Below are 20,504 nucleotides of genomic sequence, written 5' to 3' on the forward strand. Positions count from 1 at the left end.
AGCACACTAACGCGCGTACCACATAACCGCAAGGTTCCTGGTTGGATTTCGACCCTCAACATAATCTTGCATGTCATCCCTCCTCTCTCTCTCTCGTCCATCTCTTACTGTCTCTATCTCGATAAAGCAGAAATGCCCTAAAAATAAATTTTAAATGGATTGAAATGGAATTGACCCCGCAACACCACACTTACAGGATGTTGTCCTCTTTGTCCCGTCCCCCCCTCCTCCTCCAGGGGACCCCACCGCTGCCCTTAGGCTGTCCCACCAGCTCATCACCCTGGGCGCTGACGTGAGCCTGCGCAGCCGCTGGACCAACATGAACGCCCTGCACTACGCCGCCTACTTCGACGTGCCCGAGCTCATCCGCGTCCTCCTCAAGGCGTCCAAACCTAAAGGTGAGTTTTTTTTTTAAACTTTTTTTTTGTTTTTTTTTAACTTTTTTTTTTGCCATGCAATCAACTTGTCGGTCAATTGGTTGGAACGTGGTATTTTTTGCTCTAGACACAGTGTCAGCCATAGTCAGCGCCCCTGGAGCAATTAGGGGTTAAGTGCCTTGCTCAAGGGCACATGCACCTCCCTCCCTGAGACGGGGATCAATTCAGAGACCTTCTGATTGTTGGCCGGCCTCTCTAACCTCTAGACTGCCGCCGCCCCATAGGAGAAACAATGCTAGTGGGTCTACCGGAACCTCTGTCCCAAATGTGCAAACCCTGCTCTCCCCCCCTACCCACACACACAAACACACACTCATTCACTCATGCACACACACACACACCACATACACACACACACACACACACTCATTCACTCATGTGCACACACACACACCACATGCACACACACACACACACTCACACACACACACACACACACGGCACACGCACACACACACACACACTTCCGCAGCTTTTGAGACACAATTAGCGTCTTGCTCCTTCAGCCCGATGACCAGCCATAGGTGTCCCTCAGGCCTTCCCATCCCACTATGGATGAACTAACGCTGCCCAGCCCCTCCTGCCATTGATCCAAGGCCATTTCATTAACCCTACCATTGATCTCTCCACCACACCCACCAGTGATTGGGGCATTTTGTCTCCTAGCATTCATCAGTCTGCAGACCACTGATTCTGTGCCCGTGCCCGTCCGTCCGTCCCCCCCCCCCCCCCGAACCAAATGAGAGTCCCAAGACATTCTACTGGTTACTATTGAATATAGAGTGGAGAATGCAACCGGCCAATTAGAAAGTAGATATCTGAGGCAGCAGAAGTCCATCCTCTGGGTCCAGGCTTGTGGTCTGAGCCAATAACTCAGTTCTCCGTCAGCTGTTGGAGTGTTCTACCCTTTGATATATCAGCCAGTCTGAAGCGTCACATTTACATTTTACATTTTTGCATTTAGCAGACGCCTTATTCCAAAGCGACTTACAATCAATACATTTGACTAAGTAAGTGAATCATCTATCCATTAGTCATAGCAGGAAAAAGTAATCTGTTGCTCAGGCCTGGGGCCATTGGCAGTCGTGGTGCTAGAAGAAGGAAGATACATTTAGGGCTGTCAATGTTAATGCGTTAACGCTCATGATTAATCTGGAAGCCCTAACATGTCAGATTTAATGTAATCTATTTAAATGAATTTGATGAGCCAGTTTCCAGTCTATACCTTGCATTGATGATGTTCCTGCTGACAGCAGCAACAGAATGGATTCTGAAATGTCCACAAACATCTTGTTTGCTCAGGTACAAGCAAATGCCTCCAAATTCATTGGATTACGCTTCATCATACAGGAAGACAATGACACCAAACATACTGCCATAGCAACTAAGACTTTTTCAGGGCCAAAAAGTGGAATGTTCTTGACTGGCCACGTCAATCTTCAAATTGAAATCCAAGATTTTAGGCAAAAAGACCTCAAAACAAACAACAGCTGAAGATTGCTGTAGTGCAGGCCTGGCAGAGCGTCACCAGAGAATATACCCAGCGTGTGAGACTGCAGACTTCAGGCAGCTATTGCATGCAAAACAAAATAAAATAAAAATATATCTTTTATTTGGATATTATATGATTTGTTTTTCCAATACTTTTGGAGCCCTGGAATAGTATGTTTACTTTCTAAACGATGAACCCGATCTGAAAAGAAAACATTGAATTCAATCTGACAATCTCCACTTTAACGCCCTGTAGTCATTATTTGATTTAAAATCCAAAGAGCTAAAAAAAAAAAGACACGTTTCCTCTTTCCAATAGTTACTGAGGGCGTTATACGATGATGACCTGCCGTGTGTTACTGTAAATCTGATGCTGTTGTGTCCACAGTGCTGAACTCCACCTGCAGTGATTTCCACCACGGCACAGCTCTGCACATCGCTGCCTCCAACCTGTGTCTGGGCTCCGTCAAGTGTCTGCTGGAGCACGGGGCCAACCCCACCGTCAGGGTAGGAGACCGTCTACAACAGCGGTTCCCAACCTAAGGGCCGCGGCCCACCAGAGGGTACTGCAAGTGGGCCGCCAAATCATGGGCAAAAATAAATAAATAAAAACGTTTTAATAAATAAAAAAAAACTTCAAAAAAACCTTCAAAAAATGCATCATCAGTGTGATACTACTATGCCTACTGCACTGTATGATGATGCATATGAAATATAAAAAAAATAAAAGAGAATAATGTTGAGACACCCAAAAAAATTGGATGCGTGCGTAAAATGCCTGTGTGGGCCGCGAATGCTTTAGAGATTTTTAAGTGGGCCTTGAGTCCAAAAAGGTTGGGAACCGCTGGTCTACAACATTCACCTTTGACATTTTTGTCATTTAGCAGACGCCTTTATCCAAAGCGACTTACAACAAATACATTTTACTAGGTACAGTAAGTGAATCATCTCTCCGATCGATCACAAGAAAAAGTAATCTATGCTCGGGCCAGGGGCCATTGGCAAATACTAGAGGAAGGAAGAATAATTTTTTTTCTTTATTATTATTATTATTATTATTATTATTATTATTGACAGTAGAGACACTCAACAGGGGGGTAGAGGGGACGGAGAGGTTTTAACTACAACTCTCCAGTTTAATCAATCTATTTCTCTAGTTTACTGTAGACACAAATATAAACAAAAACCAAAAATCATACAAACAAACAAATATTTTATTTGCCAATCAATCATCTGTTTGAAATATGGTATTTTTTGCACACACACAGACAACACACATACCCTCTAATCTTGAGGCTAACTGCCTCTCTAACCTCTAGACCAGCGGTTCCTAACCTTTTAGGACTCACGGCCCACTTTACAGATATCTCCAGTATTCGCGGCCCACTCAGCAGCGCGCAAAGCGCACGAGCGCTCAAAACAACGACGTAATTTGACCAAAAACTAGAGGGAGCGTGGCAACATTTTTAAAAATAAATAGCGATTAAACCATTAAAGCTGTGCGGCGATGTTTTATATAGCAGGTGATCAAATACCAAGATCGTAAATGTTGTATGTGTTCAATATTTACGACCAAACATCGTTATGTGTGTGGGCAACTTCCGACTCCCGACTAGGGTTGCCAGATGGGCTCGGGTTTTTTTGGTGGAATTAGCGGTTTTAGACTGGTTTGGGTGAAAAATGTCGATCCCATCTGGCAACCCTGTTCGCGAGTCCGGGATGGAATGTAGCCAATCAAGAAGCGAGCTGACTTCTTCTTTTCTGGTGGAAATATCGGCGCACACCACACACAATACGATCAAGGCTGTTCAATCCAATATTTTTTATCTTTTTAAAATTAAAACGTTTTTGTAACAAAAAAGTCAATAAAACCATTTTTTTGCCCATGATTTGGCGGCCCACTTGCAGTACTCTCGCGGACCACCAGTGGTTGGGAACCGCTGCTCTAGACTACCTGCTCTAGACTACCTGCCTCTCTAACCTCTAGACTACCTGCCTCTCTAACCTCTAGACAAGCTGCCTCTCTAACCTCTAGGCTACCTGCCTCTCTAACCTCTAGACCAGCGGTTCCCAACCTTTTAGGACTCACGGCCCACATTCCAGATTTCTCCAGTGTTCGCGGCCCACTCAGCAGCGCACAAAGCGCGCGCGATTTTTTTCCCCGCGTGCACGCGCATGAAACACGCACGAGCGCTCAAAACAACGACGTAATTTGACCAAAAACTAGAGGGAGCGTGGCAAAAAAATGTATAGCGGTTAAACCATTAAAGCCGAGCGGCGATGTTTTATATAGCAGGTGATCAAATACCAAGATCGTAAATGTTGTATGTGTTCAATATTTACGACCAAACATCCTTATGTGTGTACACACAACACCACACACCACACACAATACGATCAAGGCTGTTCAATCCAAGATTTTTTATCTTTTTAAAATTAAAACGTTTTTGTAACAAAAAAACGTCAATTCATTTTTTTGGGTTGCCCATGATTTGGCGGCCCACTTGCAGTACTCTCGCGGACCACCAGTGGGCCGCGGCCCACAGGTTGGGAACCGCTGCTCTAGACTACCTGCCTCTCTAACCTCTAGGCTACCTGCCTCTCTAACCTCTAGACTACCTGACCTCTAACCTCTAGGCTACCTGCCTCTCTAACCTGTAGGCTAACTACCTCTCTAACCTCTAGACTACCTGCCTCTCTAACCTCTAGGCTACCTGCCTCTCTAACCTCTAGGCTACCTGCCTCTCTAACCTCTAGGCCAGGGGTCGGCAATCAGGTTTGGCCTCGGGCCCAAAAAAGTTTGAGCCACTAGATGGTGGGCCCGAACGTAATCAAAGGCTAATTTAAGTAATTGATTGTTTAAAAATGTGACACGTTCTAATGCTTTGACTTTTCTTTCGAAAAATGTACACATCGCTAGTCAACTAACACTAGGGATGCTCCGATCTGGATTTTTGGGGCCGATACCGATCACCGATTTTTTTCCTCAAGATCAACCGATACCGATACCGATTTTTAAAAAAATACATAACTGTAGGCCTACTGACTGGATAGCCTACATATTTTTTGCTTTTTAGACAAAAGTTTTGATCCATTAGGCACCAAGCAAACGCAGACCCATTTTTATGGCATAGTAAAAGTCTGGCCTATCACCCAGTTAGGGCCTGAAGCCCAAGTCAGTCGATATGGCTGTATAAAAGACATCATAAACGTGGCCTTCATGGTTTGCATACTGTTACGTCCTCCTATGTTTTCTGTTCAGTTATCTGTCTTCCCCAGAAAAAAAAGAAAAAAAAAAAAAAAAGATCGGTTTTTGCGATCGGCCATTTTTGCCGATCACCGATCGAGTCATTTGGAGTGAAATCGGCCGATTTAAATCGGTGGCCGATAAATCGGAGCATCCCTAACTAACACAGCTTGTTTTGTGAGCCTGCTAACAATGTAAAGTAGTCTAGGTTTACTAGGTAGCAGTCCAATCCATTACGTTGCAGTATTAGGCTTGACTAGCGAGTTTGTGTTGTGATTCTCAACAACGTTGAAACGTATTATTTTTTAATAATAAATGTGTGGACTGACGATGTAGCGCAGCCTAACTTATTCTAATAATTATTTAACATAGTTTTATTCTGAATGATTCCCCCCTCCTCCCAGACAAGGTCACATTATTATTCGATTGGTTGTTTGCGTGTCGGGTGAAGTTAGCTAAACATTTAACCTGCTAGCTAGCAAGAGAAACATAATGTCACTCTCCAAAGGTCTAAAGAGGAAAGTTGACGGTGAAAACAGGGCATTTAAAGAGGAATGGACAGCGAACTATACGTTCATCCTACCTGGTTTCATCAATGCAAAACACATTTTACGTGCTCACAATGTTCCCTTTCTATACATGCGAGTCGTCCTTTTCGTCAATGAATGCGATAAAGACGCACGAGAGGAATCGATTGATGCATAAAAAAATAAAAAAACTGGCTGCGGATTAAAGTGACGTCCATATCACCAGATATCAAGCAAATAGTGACCGATGGGAGATGCCACTTTTCACATTAAGTGAGTACCAAGCCTGTCGTTATTGTATTTAATAACCTAATTGTATTTTGTATATTTTGAATGAATGGCTTATGGCTCATTGTAATTATTATCCCTAATAGCGCTTTTGCTCTGTCGTTTCAGGAGCATAGGCCTACCACCACTTTTGCTCCAATTTTGTTGTCAATGTTTTTCAGAAAATTAAACTGAATTTGCTTTGTTACTGTTCATATGTGTGTTGCAGTCACATACGTAAACATTACGTTTGAATGATTTAATGAGCTGATGTTATTTTTTTCAAACCACACAACTATGTTGGCTATTTCAGCACCACGCCTTGTCCACCTACTTATGATTCACTATGAGGGGTTCAGCGTCAGTGCGCTTCGGTGCACCCCGCTGCCTGATTGTCTGTCCCTGTGTCAGTCACTCTCAACATGAATAAAAGTACAATAAGCATTATTCAGGTGGAGGTAGATTCTCTATTCGGACATTATAGGCGCTATATGTGGGACTGTCGGTCCGATATTGTAAAAAAAAAAGGGGAAAAAAATAAATAATAATATGCTGGGCCAAATATTATTGGTGATGGGCCAGCAATGGCCCACGGGCCCCCTATTGCCGACCCCTGCTCTAGGCTGTCTGTCCCTTTAACCTCTAAGGCTAAACTGCCACCCCCATTATGACGTCAGGGGTCATAAAAGCATAAAACAACGGTGCTGTGTGTCTCTCTCACACGCCCACTTGACCTCCCCCCCATTCCTTCCCTCTTCTAAGAACGATAAGGGCCAAGGGCCGGCTGACGTGGTCCCCGACCCCATGGACATTAGCCTGGACAAGGCCGAGGTGGCCATGGTGGCCAAGGAGATGAAGCAGTTGCTGCTGGACTCGGTGCCTCTCAGCTGCAACCTGCCCCGCGCCACCCTGCCCAACTACGACAACATCCCTGGCAACCTGATGCTCACCTCCCTGGGGCTGAAGCTAGGAGACCGGGTGCTGCTGGACGACATGAAGGTAGGGGACCGGACCAGAGAAGAGAAATGGGGGGGGGGGGGTGAGGATAGAAGAGAACACAGGGAGGCATTGAAATGTAGTGTGTGTGTGTGTGTGTGTGTGTGAGAGGGGGGTGGGGGCATAGGGGTGTACATAGAGAGGAGAAACCAGAGTCCTAAAAGAGCAGCTAAACTGCTTCCTTTCGCGTGCACGTTTGTGTGCATGACAACCAAAAGAATGATTAAGTAGCGCTGTTTTATGACTGCCAGTGTTATTTGATAATGATCTCTGTGATGGAAACCCATTGAAGGGGTTTTTCAATGATCCTGGCCTTTCTGAAGACCAGTATCAAGGCCTTCATGGCCACACCTGTTGTAAAAATGCAGTGTTGTGTCAGTGTGGAGAAACACTGAAATCCCAGCAAACAAACAATGTGTTCCCCACTTGTGTCAAACGTATAGCTTCCCAAAACACCCAGCGGTGATGTCATCTCATCTCTGAAGCAGGTGGGTAGACATCGACCCTGTGTGTCCCATCTAACGTTACATGATAACTGTGACTCCAGTAGAAAAACAACACTCTCCTAGATAACTCACTTGTACTGTAAAGCACTTCCTTAACGCTGGGATGCAGTCACCCCCTCCCCGTCACAGATAGCGGCTTCCCTACGCTGCAGTGTTTTTCTGTGTGTCGTCGATGTGTACAGTAGGGGGGGGTCTCTGTGTGATAGAGGGAGTTACTGTAATGAGCTTGAGGGACTTCCCAGATCCATTTCCCTCCATTCGGACGAACTGACTGCAGTGCAGATCTCAAAAAACACTTCTGAAAGCTGCTATCTGCAATGGGTTGAACCCCAGTCGTCGTCTAGTGTCTATAACACTCAATATTGTTTATTATTAGCTGCTGAGGACACCTTTCCGGTGGTCAAGTGCTCATTTCATGTCTCGATAACTCAACTTCCATGTTTGAATGTTCACGCAATTGACCGCATAGATAGTAGACGTGGCGTCCTGTGAATGTGTTAAAGCCTTATGTCCTTCTGACCACAACTTGACCACAAGTCGTAGTCTTGTCGTCGATCTCTGTGTTTACATTCAGGATTTATATAATTCGGACAAGGGTCACTGACACGTTTCATTCCCATAATGTGACAGGGTCTGGTGAAAAAGTCCTCGAGAAGGGCAATGTAATTTTTTCGTTTTTTTCCAGATTATGAAAGTCTGAAAATAGTTGAAGAAGATATGCTTATTTGAATGTTGGAACCCCTCAAACCAAATATCTGAGGAAAACGCTCTGAATCGTGTTTGCTGCCATCAGGTTGGTAGCTAGGTAGGAGCTAAGAAATGACATCGCTATGAACATCTAACTGAATATTTAGCACATCACAACATGCTGATAGAACATCAACATGCTAAAAACACATAACTACACATAATTAGATGATCACACAGTCCTTGCTTTTGAACACGTTCTAAAACGTACGTTTGTTTACAAGCCATTATCACTTACCCAGTAGCCTAGGGCAGACTATACAGTGAATCCAATTCACAAATTCTAAGTATTTAGTGATCGTTTAACTGTTGTTTGTTACATCAAGTGGGCTCTGCAACTTCAACTTTTCGTAATATGCAAAAAAACGAAAGAAACGTGTTGGTCATTTGCGTGACTTGAGAGTTGCAGACATTCTGACCTTTTCACCAGACTGTGTCACATATTGGCAGTCCAGGTGAAACAGCTCATCGATATGCTGACCTCGTCCAGGGAGAAGTAGAGTGTGCGTGTGCGAGTGCGTGTGCGTGAGCGTGTGTGTGTGTGTGTGTGCGTGTGTGTGTGTGTGTGTGTGTGCATGTGTGTGTGCGCGTGCGCATGGTGTCCTCCTGATAAGCAGACCTGGGTGGAAAAGTATTTGAAATACTTGAGGTATGCTGGATTTAACTTACTCAGTGCAGTAGCACTAATGGAATCATCTCAGAACGATGCCCACCCTTTGTGCCAAGCAAGCTAAATCAACCGCACCCCAAGTATCGGAATGTGTCTTAAATTGTTTTCGACCCAGGTCTTAAAGAAGCATCTTTTGAGTATTTGACATGTAAATAGCACTTAACACCGTCATCAGTACGTAGCTATCATAGAGTATAAGTCTGTATTCATATCACCCTGGACCAACTGATGAAAAGGCAGGATAACATTTTGGTTATAGTTTTTTAAACATCCATCTCACGGCTGCAAAATTCGATTTATTTTTTCGCATTGTAATGAGATAGCTACACAATTTCTAGTTCCTACTTCCTACCCACACATTTCTTAAGATACGCCGTCCATTCTGGTTCTGTGGGTCAATAGCGATCGACACCCCCCCCCAAAATGTATGCTACGTAAATGTATGCTACGTACACTATCCATTGAACTACTCACTGAACTCATATGTTTGACAAGCCACTTTGACAAAAACTCCCAAGCGAGACGACTTCACACCAAGACAAACCGTTTGTCTTTATTAGACGCCACCAGAGGCAGGGACAGCTAGCTAGAGGACGGAGCGCTGACGAGCCCGCAGCTGTAACCACACCTCTCCTCCACAGATGGGTACCCTGCGCTTCTGCGGGACGACAGAGTTCGCCAGCGGCCAGTGGGTCGGCGTGGAGCTGGACGAGCCTGAGGGCAAGAACGACGGGAGCGTGGGAGGAGTCCGCTACTTCATCTGCCCCCCCAAGCTCGGTAAGGTCATGTGACACGTCGTCTCACTCATTGCAAGTGCATTTACACTTTTTGTGTGTTTGTTTTTGTTATCGGTCTGTTTGTTTTGAGCATCCAGGTATTTTAATCCAGTGTGGTTTAATCCTTATCTGTCCTAAAGGGATATTTGCTCCTGTGTCGAAAATTGCTAAAGCCACCGAGCAGACCCCCTCTTCCGTCACCTCCACCCCCAAGACCCCCCGCATGGACTTCTCCCGTGTCACAGGAAAGAACAAGAAAGAGAAGAAGGAGAAGGAGAGAGAGAAAGGTAACAGGGTCTCCCCCAATCATGTGCCGCACCATTCATCATCCCCACTTAGACCAAAGCAAGCGATCTGCCACGGTAAACCGGACGAGATCCTGATCCGCAGAGATTAGAGCTCTGTTTGTTTACAATCGAAAGAGAACTCTTTGTAACACTTCCTTTCTTTAGACTTGCCAAGACGAGACCTGTCATAAGCACATATGGCCTCCTTACAAGGCAGGAGTTAGAACACCTACAGCACATGCAGCCTTGCCTTTTTAAAAGAAAATATATTTGTAAAAGCACTTTGTAACCTTGTTTTAAAAACTGTTATATAAATAAAGTTATTAGTATTATATCTGTGATGTCATGAGTTAAGATCAATAAGATGAATGGTGATTGGCTGGGCCTTATCAATGGCTCCTGGTTTCAGTGCTGTGGTATTCAGGATGGTAGAAAGGTGGAGGTGAGAGAATGGTAGTTCTGTGGGTGAGGTCACCTTTGTTCCTGGTGCTGTTGTGGTTGTCTTCATGTTGTAAGTATGGAAGTATCAGTGTGTTGTAATGATCATATCTCTCCTTTTCTCTATTCTCTGTACTAGAATGTCACCTTTTTTCTATTAAGTATTTGCCTTGTGCTAGATATGTACAAGTATACATTATATTAAAGCCTTATTGATTCATTCTATTTGACCTTACCTTGTTGTCCTAATAATTACAGACTCAACATGTCTATGCACACAGTGATAATTCATTGGATTGGATGATTATCAACATTACATGTGTTTTGCTACAAAGTAAACATAAGCCCGAAATCTCTGCCATATATAATAGACGGAAACGGATTGTAGTAAAATTCCGCTCTACAACATTCATATTATTAAGTCCCTAATGTTTCCATTAGAGTGTGCTGAGGTTTGCCAATGGCAACTGTAATCAACGATGGTTTTGATAACTGGATGCCTACGTCAGGAAAAAAAACTGTCCAAAATAAATTAACCTTCCCTTTAGGTGTTACCAAAGTCTCTTCTGGAAGGGGAATCCTGACCTGTGCATGTTCTAATAGACACGTCTGTGGCTGTCTGGGTGTGTCTGTCTGTTTGTCTGTCTGTCTGTCTGTCTGTCTGGGTGTCTGTCTGGCTGTCTGTCTGTCTGTCTGTCTGGGTGTCTGTCTGTCTGTCTGGCTGTCTGTCTGGGTGTCTGTCTGGCTGTCTGTCTGGCTGTCTGTCTGGGTGTCTGTCTGGCTGTCTGTCTGGCTGTCTGTCTGGCTGTCTGTCTGGGTGGCTGTCTGGCTGTCTGGCTGTCTGTCTGGCTGTCTGGGCGTCTGTCTTTCTGTCTGGGTGTCTGTCCCCTCTAGCTCTGAGGAAGAAGTCCATGTCCACGGCCAGTCTGGACCCAGACGGCGTGAAGGTGGAGCTGGGGGACCAGGTGCTGGTCGCTGGGCAGAAACAGGGCATCATCCGCTTCTACGGCAAGACAGACTTCGCCCCAGGTGTGTCTAGCTGTGTAATCTGTTAAAAAAACTAAAATTAAAGCCAGAGAATTTATTTTTTCTGAAAAAAAATGATTGCTCATTTTAAAGAACCCTTCAGCTGTTCAACCATTGACGATATAAAAGCAGTTGTGTTGAGTTCTTATAACTGTAAGTAGTAATGTGTGTGTGTGTGTGTGTGTGTGTGTGTGTGTGTGTGTGTGTGTGTGTGTGTGTGTGTGTGTGCGTGTGTGCGTGTGTGCGTGTGCGTGTGTGTGTGCGTGCGTGTGTGCGTGCCTGCATGTGCACCCAGGTTACTGGTTCGGTGTGGAGCTGGAGCAGCCGACAGGGAAGCACGATGGGTCAGTGTTCGGGGTCCGCTACTTCAACTGTCTGCCCAAGTACGGCGTCTTTGCACCCCCGTCTCGTGTCCAGAGGTAAGACTTTTATGACTGTATGAAATGACTGTGGTGTGTGTACTGTAGAACAGTAGCTATACAGTAACTATACAGTAACTATGCATTGGCAGTCATTGCCAGAAAAGGCTGATAGACAGCCAGAATCCAGTTCAAAGTGCTGGTGTTCGCCTTCAGAGCCCTCCATGGCCAAGCCCCCCCCGCCTACATCTCCCATCTCATCCACCCCTACTCATCCAGCCGGTCACTGAGGTCATCCAACCAGGAGCTCCTGGTCGTACCCAGGACCAGACTAAGAACTAAAAGGGGACAGAGCGTTTGAGGTGACGGCCCCAAGACTCTGGAACGCCCTCCCCCCTGACCTGAGAGCCACTCTCTCAGAACCCGTTTTCTTTTTTTTTTAAGTATTTTTTTCTGAGGGGGGGCAGTCCCACTCATATTTTTCATTTTATTGACAGATACAGTAGAGATTTAGACAGGAAGGATGGGTGAGAGAGAGAGGAGGGATGACATGCAGGATATGTCCCCAGCCGGAATCGAACCGGGGACCCTGCGGTTACATGGTCAACGCTTAACCCGCTATGCCACCTAAGCGCAGAACCCGTTTTTAAACGCCAATTAAAGCCTCACCTGTTTAGGCAGGCCGGTAGTCACTTATAGCCACCTTATTGTTCCTGTTTATGTTCTGTTTATGTTCTGTTTATGTTGCCCCTTTGGGGTGTTCCTCTGTTTTTGGATTTTTTAATCTCTTTTGATGATGTTTGTTTGCACTTTTCCTTTCTCCCATTTTATACCTTATTGGTGATGTAAAGCACCCTGTGCATTCGTGCTGTGAAGGGCGCTATATAAATAAAGTTTTACTTTACTTACTTACTTACCGTACAACTCTACTTCTCCCTCTCCGTTGTCTGTTAAAGGACAATGTGTGATAGTTCAATGTCATACTGACCTGCCAGTAAATATAAATATAATTAGCTATAACAGAAATGCAGCGTGTGTCGGCGCTCTGCCCAATAACTAACCTATTGTTTTTAATGATCTCTCAGAATCAGTGGACCGAAGGAAGGCGAGAGTGTTGATGGTACAACCGTGAAGAAAGTCCATCAAGTCACTAGTAAGTATCTTGAGGTCAAGTCCTGGCGTTTGAGTAAGCGCACGTAAGTGTTTGTGGTCGTTGTTTGGGCTATCTGGGACACTAGCTGCTATCCTTGCTGTTTTTGCTATTATTATTGTTATCATTAATATGACAGTGCACTGAAAATGTATATTGATATTGTCTGATTGTTGCATTGTTGAGGAGTTGCTCACCCTAAAGCATATGGTATCCTGTATATTATGTAAATGCTGTTTTAAATTTGATTGGATCTGTTTACCTTTTACCCTCCACATATATATATATATATATATATATATGTACAGTATATAGTGTATATAATAAGCATTCTTTGCATCATAGTTTTTCTCATAATTCGTTCCCTCCAGTGTCCCAGCCCAAACGGAACTTCAACGCGGTGAGGTCACCCAAGGACATCACGTCTGAGAGCTCTATATCCAGGTACGCGCTTTCCCTGTCCGTCATCTCTGAGATGATCAGTTGCAAAACAACCTCAAACTTAATCACATTTTACTTGAAGTTCAACCTGTTATAACATAGTTGTTTGGTAATTAGTTAGTACTGACTTACTTCAACATAATAATAACTTTAACAAGCTATGACATATAGACAACAGAAAACAGGTGGGTCTTCAACTTGGTTTTGAACACTTCCACTGAGCATGCCTGTCTGATGTCCAATGGAAGAAGGTTCCAAAGAGTTGGTGCACGGAAAGAAAACGCCCGCTCACATGTTAAACGCCCCGCTCACATGTTAAAAAAATAACCAAGTAACAGAGTAATCATATCATTACCATGCAGGTATGATGTGGCAAATGTAATATGAAGTATAACATGAATATGAAGCATAACAACCCCCCTCTCCTCTTCCCAAGGTTGCTGTTCTGCTGCTGGTTTCCCTGGATGCTCCGCGCAGAGATGCAGTCCTAACCACGCCCTTCCTCCTCCTCCTCCTCCTCCTCCAACAAAAGATCAACCTCTCTCTTCCTCTTAATGTCCCATCTTTCATTTGTGCTTTTCTCTGAGAACCTAACCAGACTGTTGTCAGAATTACAGTAGTGAACCCCCCCGCCCCCGCCCCCTCCACCCCCCAGATCCCCTTTTGATCGGAGTCCTATAGCAAAACCTAGTGCCTTGTATCTTGTATCTTAACTAACGTCCTGCATTCCATTTGCAACACTAATAATGCGACAAATATAACCGTATCTCTGAGGCACAAACCCCATGAAAGCAGTTCTCTAATAGATATCGTAATTTTACATTTAAGACACTTCAGTTTTCCTTTTTGGTGTTAATAGCTGTTTATTACCCATGTTAGAAGTTGCCAAAATGCTTTGACTAGTCAGACAGCTTCTTATGCTAATAGTCCTTCCATTAGAGCAACATTCAAGCGGCTAAAGGCTACATGCTGCTCAACTTTCATTTCTGAGATTACTACCCAGCTCTCCATGGGCAACCAAGTGAAAAGTGAAAAGAATGAGGTTATTGGTCTCCTAATTCTCTAAGGCAGACCCCGGTGTAATGCTATTTAACCTATATTACTGGAAATAAGGTAATATATATAGCCTAATTTTGTTTATTAAAATGTAAGCTATTATGTCCCAGCTACTGCAAGAGTCATTAATGAAGAACATACATGTGTATTTGGATAGATACATAGATAGATAGATAGATAGATAGATAGACAGACAGATAGACAGAGCTGTGTTTTTCTATAACTGGGTCACACATTTAGATCCTTGGTTCTTATATGTTTATTGCGCTTTGAACAGTCCAAGTACACATCATGTGAAAGGGCATGACAAAATCCAAGTCATGTTAACCAAAATAGCTAATAACCCCAAAAAGTTATGTAATGTAATGCAAAAGAAGGGGAACCCACCAACTTAGAGTACATGGCTATCTGTTGTCTTTATTGTGTAGCATGAAGTAGCATTCACTTAACTTTGCATTTGACATTTGTGTTAGCACAGATGAATTTGGCCACTTTTCAAAAGCTGTTTTACAAAAGTTGTCTGTAGAAATGGAAACCTCTACAAGACTGTATCCTTGTTAGAGGTACTACTGGACACCAAGGCCTCCACGTGTCAAGGTTCTTAGTTAGTAAGTGTATCAGTCACAGTCTTAACGACAGAGAACACCTGCCAGACAAGTGCTACCACAGTTTGCACCCCTGTGTTGTCTTCCCTCTCTCTCTTTCTCTCTCTCTCTCTCTCTTTCTCTCTCTCTCCTTTAGATTTTGGTACGTTTTGTGAATGTGAGCATTAGAAGAAATAAGGTCTGACCGTCTAAACTTGTGTGTGCTTAAATGTCAAAATCTATGAGTATGTGCATCTAAACAGCAATATATAATCTGTGTACCTAGCTATGTGGATATAGATAGTGTCATCGTTGACTCAACACTACTGTATGTAAGCACACCATGAGGGAGAGAAAAACACCTGGTCTCGCTCCTGCACTCTCACCGTCGTGAACATGTTAACAGCACCATAGTACAGAAAGAAAAATGAAGAGAACTCTTAATATCAGGACGTGTCTATTCTTTTTTTTGCACTGTTGTTTTTCTGAGCTTAATCCGCCACATACAATGTGGTACTGGATGCAACAATTGCTACGGATTTGTGTGGTAGTGTTGGATGTTGCTGCTGTGGGGTTATGACCAGCTCTGTCTGAGCGTCACTGAACTACAAACAAGGGATCGTATGACGGAATTGCCTTCGAGGAGTCGTCCAGGTTGAGTTGCCCTTGCCGAAAAAAGGCTCCAATTTATGTGAGGGGATACTTAAGAAGCTGTGCCAATTGTCATGTCATTTTGTCCTTTCTATTCCACTTATTTTGTTCACCGTATCAACACATATTGGATATTGTTTTTACTTCTGTGTCGTATAGAGAGCTTTCTTAGTAAGCGTTCATTGTTACAATGCTCCGATTATACTGCGTCAAGGACGCCTCTAATGTCTTTACTTTCGTCAGCATTAATTGTTATCTAGTTATCCCCACACCATACTAAACCGCTTGATTATCAGTAAGAATACATCGCCATGTCTCTTCTTTGACACTTATGCTGGAAACATGTCACTAGAATTGTGTAGTGTGTAACATAGTTCATCACCATACTTCACCACAGGATTGTTTGAAGTTAAGATGGACCAAAGTCATGGTAGAAATGTGTTTGTTTATATATTTACTGGTTGTTACACTGGTAGAGCCTATGTTGAAAATCACTACGTATTCTGACTACTGTACTATAATGTTGATCATGGTATGCCAGTAGATGTCACTTGTGTATCACTTTCTTATCCCCTGTACGACTAACACAATTACAGGTAGGCCTAATCTCTATTCTTGTGTCTTATCTTAAACAACGTTTTATTAATTCAAGGATATTATGGCATTTGAGATCATCTTATTAAGTGGTGTCTTGTCATTCTATAAATATATGCTGTTATTCTAAAAACTTGATCTCAACAATGTTGTCTCCATAAACATGCCATAGTTTGTTTGACAGTTTATTTTGCCTCTTGGAATACGTTTTGATAATTTCACTAAGTGTACTTTTATTTTGTAGTGTGTATGTCCCAAAACAGGTACCCAGGTTATTCAAGTTATTCAAACCTTATGTTCACCCTTATGTTTAACTACTGTATAATGAGAGGGTTTTCGGTTGGGACTATAATGTTGGATTTAGTACTGGTGTCATGAATAATATTCATTGCATGCTCTCTAAGTATTTTCTGGTAGTTTCCAACTGTGTATCTCAGCATGAAAATGCTTCTCATTGAAACAACTCTTCTGACTATGAATATAATAAATAAAAAATTGATGTTGTTTTCTACTTTTTCTGTCACTTGTTTGTTTCCATAGGACTTTCAAATAAATGTAGGCTATAGGCCTATAGAGGGACAGATAACACACGGACATTTGATTATTAAAGGTGCATTTTAATAGGTCTTGAGTTTTGTCTTTACAAACGCAAGTAGTGAAAATAAATAATTGGCTGTAAAAAAAAGGGGGATGAGAAGCATAAATTGCATTTAAAAATGTGTTATCATCAGCAGAATCGTGAGAAGACATTCTCCTGGTGAGCAGTACTGTTGTAGGCCGCGGGCCCGTCCCTGACCTCCCGCCTCGACCACTCAGGACACTTGGCCTTGGTCCTCTGTCTCTTTCTACGAGCACGACGGTTCTTGAACCATACCTGAGAGAGAGAGATACATGTTAGATCATGAAACGTCCAGGACGAGGTATCAAGTCAATGGCAGCATATCAAAATGTATCCATATTAAGGACCGTTCTCTTACCCTAACGGTTTCCTCCATGAGACCGGAGTTGCGCGCCAGCTCAGCCCGCGCGTCCACGGCGGGGTAATCCGTTATCTGGAAGAGGCGTTCCAGCTGTCTGGTCTGACTGTCGGTGAAGACAGTGCGTATTCTATTTCTCTGTCTCTGGTTCGCTACCTGCCCCAGGTGACTGCACTGTGGCTGAGTCCCTGAAAGAAAAAGCAATTCAATTAAACAATTGTTTCAAAAGCATGCCTAAAATCGAAAGAAAATGTAGCACTAACAGAGCTCTGATAAAAATATATTTACAAATTAATTTGAACCACAATGATACAATGTATATACATTTGAACCACGTAGGCCTACATACAATGTAGGCCTACTATTCGCTTGCAGGAAAAGTGCTATACAAATAAAGGTTATTATTATTAGTCACCTTTTTCATCGTTGAAACCTCTGTATTGAGCTCCATGGTACAAGCTGAAATCCGGATGATAATGAAATGATCTATATCCGAGGTAACTGCTATAACCCAGAGTATGGACGGTCGGGACCTGTGGCCCGTTGGAGAGAAGCCTGGGCGGATGAAAATTCCAGTTTTCGTTCAATTCGTTCGAGAGTCCTTGGAAAAAGATCCCAGGCCTAGAAACAAATCCAACATTTGGCTGTGATACACGCTCTGTTGTATAGGAAGGACTCACTTCGTTTCCTAAAATGTGATCGATGCTGAAGTTTGAGATTTTGGTCGTAGACATGCTTTGAGATCCGAAATTCCCAAGTCTGTTTTAATTGTTCACCGCACCTTTCCGAGGATGACCACTGCCCTCTCTCAAATGTGCAGTCTCATATGCTGAAGCCAAGGTTTTATACTTTCCATCGCACTTCACAGATACGATTAAGATGTGTTTCTTCATGATTATGCAATTTGCATTTCCTTTGTAGCATAATTGTCCAACATTAGGGAAAGTTCTTTGAAGCTATACACCCTTCAAACAGTCCAGGTTTGTCATTAAAGATCGTACGAATCATTTGATTCAAAGGCTAATGACTTTGATGCACCTGAATCAAAGAAATGTAAAAATCGGATGTCTTGTCATATGGGTATTGATGAGTTTGATTCGGTCGAAACGGATATGGACGATGTCATTGACCTAGGGCCTGTTCCTAGCGTCATAGGTCAAATTAAAGTTGGTATTTCAACCATTTATGTTAAACGTAGGCTTATGTGACATGATTGATCATTAGCCTACAACTTTCAAGCTAAATCCCACCTTGTCTAGTCAACATAGAGTCCATTTAAAACAGGTGTCACTTTACCGAGGTTTTCCTAGGCCTAGATCTTGAATTGATACATTCCATACAAGGAAGTATAACAAGATCATGAACGTTATCATCAAAGATCATCAAAGTCAGGGGCTGAGTCAAAACGTTATTACAATAAAAAGCTGACATTCAGCTCACTAACCTTTCAGCTCACTAGCCTTTCCTCACATTCTCAAGATATGAATCATAATATAGGCAACAATGTAGCTATACAGTGCACTAGTACTATTGACACTTTATTGTCACGTTTTGTGACTTTCTATTACTTATTATTGAATTGTTGATTGCTATACGCACGTATTCATAGTCACTGTGAACATTCCTCGCTCAAAAACCACCTAACTAATTCAGAATAACCTTCTTATGTAAGGCCTTTGTCTGGAGAAAAGGGGCAATTCTCTTTCTGTCCAATTGGTGGAGCCCTTCTCCTCAAAATAAAACAATATGTTTACTTTGATGATAGGAGACATAAGTAGGGCACAGCGCAACGTATTGGACGAATGTGAAACTGGACAATGAGACAGACAGTGACTCAATCAACCATTAATGCTGGCACCCTCATCCTCTTCTGAACAGGAACAACGTATGTCTGAAGCAGTAATGGCTGTGTATGTATGGCACCCCCCCCCCCCCTCTGGTCCAGCGTCTTTATTATTATTATTATTATTATTATTATTATTATTATTATTATTATAAAACAGTATCATGACATGTCATTGTGTATGCTACTCTAAAGCTGGACGGATCAAAGCTAAATGCAAATTACTTCAGATTGAAGTCAATGACAAGAGACAATCTAAGATGCTGTTAAATGCCCTCTGTAATAGTCGAATACTGGCTGTTATTTCTATCACTTCTTGGTGCACAGTCAATATTTCTCTGGCTACCACCACGCCAGTATCGTCTGTTAAAGGCTCTCTCTTATTACTGAGGAGGGTGTAGGAAAAGTACTATTAGTAGAAAACGTTTAAAAAGAAGCCCTGATATTTTCTAAATGTTTCCTCTTAGATGTCAGATTTCGTGACGTCACCGTCATGTTCCTCAACAGTTGTGTTCTGAAAGCACTGAACATACTGTTGCAACTAGCCTATAGCTGCCATCCTTAATCAAAGAAAACCATTTAAAAACCTTGAAAACGTGTTACAATTTTGTCTGGGTATGTTTTACGTTATATCCCAGGGTTTTCATGTTTATGTTTCATATTCCACTCATAATGATTAAACTAATGCAAACATTCCCTGCAGCATAAAAGGTTATACAGCATTATCCATTGAAAAAGAAGGAATAAATGGAAGAATGGATTGTGGCGTCTATACAGTAGTCTATTGATTTCAAAATACTTGAATATAGCTTTCTTTCTTTTGATACTCAATATGATATTCATACAATTGTCACATGGCTGTGTCACACTCAACTTCGTCTGTGCAGAAACAAACCTTGTGTTTTAATACAATCCTATTGTAACAACAATCATACCTGCTAAAATCCCATTGTCAAAGACAAAGCAGAAGCTGTTTGGGTGTGGGGTTTTCTGTCAACAAGCCCGTATGACTGAGGACCTTTTCAATGGGTCATGTGTAACATTAGAAATAGCTAATTTGTGTATCCAAATACATCGTATGTTATAGATAAAAGAAATATGTGTCATGTCTGCTATCTGATAGATGTTAAGAGCCTGATGGATGTTCAGAAGTGAGCAGAATTAAGGGACTAGCTATATAGATCAATCCCCCACCCTCTGTGATCCAACATCAGTGGAATAAACTTGCATGGACATCAATGAGGAACAGACAACTCTGCTGTCGATCTGTCCTGGTTTAAACTCCATCAAACAACTTCAAAGAAGTCACTGTTAATCAATTGACCGTGCAAAGTTTAAACTGAATGGGATTTGTATGGTTAACATGGAATTTGATGTGGTTTCGTATGTAGATAGCCTACAGTATGCCAGTTTCAGTAGCCTATAATAGAGGTA

The 20,504-nt window shown here is 42.7% G+C and overlaps 1 protein-coding gene across 1 annotated transcript in view; it reads left to right on the forward strand.

The window, feature by feature from the left end:
* Positions 1 to 13,856, forward strand: part of clip3 (CAP-GLY domain containing linker protein 3) — a gene marked incomplete at both ends in the record, with an annotated part of 34,493 nt that extends 20,637 nt beyond the window's left edge. Inside the window, 10 exons of the mRNA XM_080532024.1 lie at positions 237 to 398; positions 2,317 to 2,435; positions 6,732 to 6,968; positions 9,530 to 9,665; positions 9,805 to 9,951; positions 11,284 to 11,418; positions 11,711 to 11,834; positions 12,860 to 12,927; positions 13,296 to 13,368; positions 13,802 to 13,856. Coding sequence (XP_080388150.1) covers positions 237 to 398; positions 2,317 to 2,435; positions 6,732 to 6,968; positions 9,530 to 9,665; positions 9,805 to 9,951; positions 11,284 to 11,418; positions 11,711 to 11,834; positions 12,860 to 12,927; positions 13,296 to 13,368; positions 13,802 to 13,856 — 1,256 coding nt within the window. The remainder of the gene's footprint in view (positions 1 to 236; positions 399 to 2,316; positions 2,436 to 6,731; positions 6,969 to 9,529; positions 9,666 to 9,804; positions 9,952 to 11,283; positions 11,419 to 11,710; positions 11,835 to 12,859; positions 12,928 to 13,295; positions 13,369 to 13,801) is intronic.
* Between the last annotated feature and the right edge of the window lie 6,648 nt (positions 13,857 to 20,504).

Source organism: Nansenia antarctica (genome assembly GCF_963989245.1).
Source record: "Nansenia antarctica genome assembly, chromosome: 5".
Lineage (NCBI taxonomy): Eukaryota > Metazoa > Chordata > Actinopteri > Argentiniformes > Microstomatidae > Nansenia > Nansenia antarctica.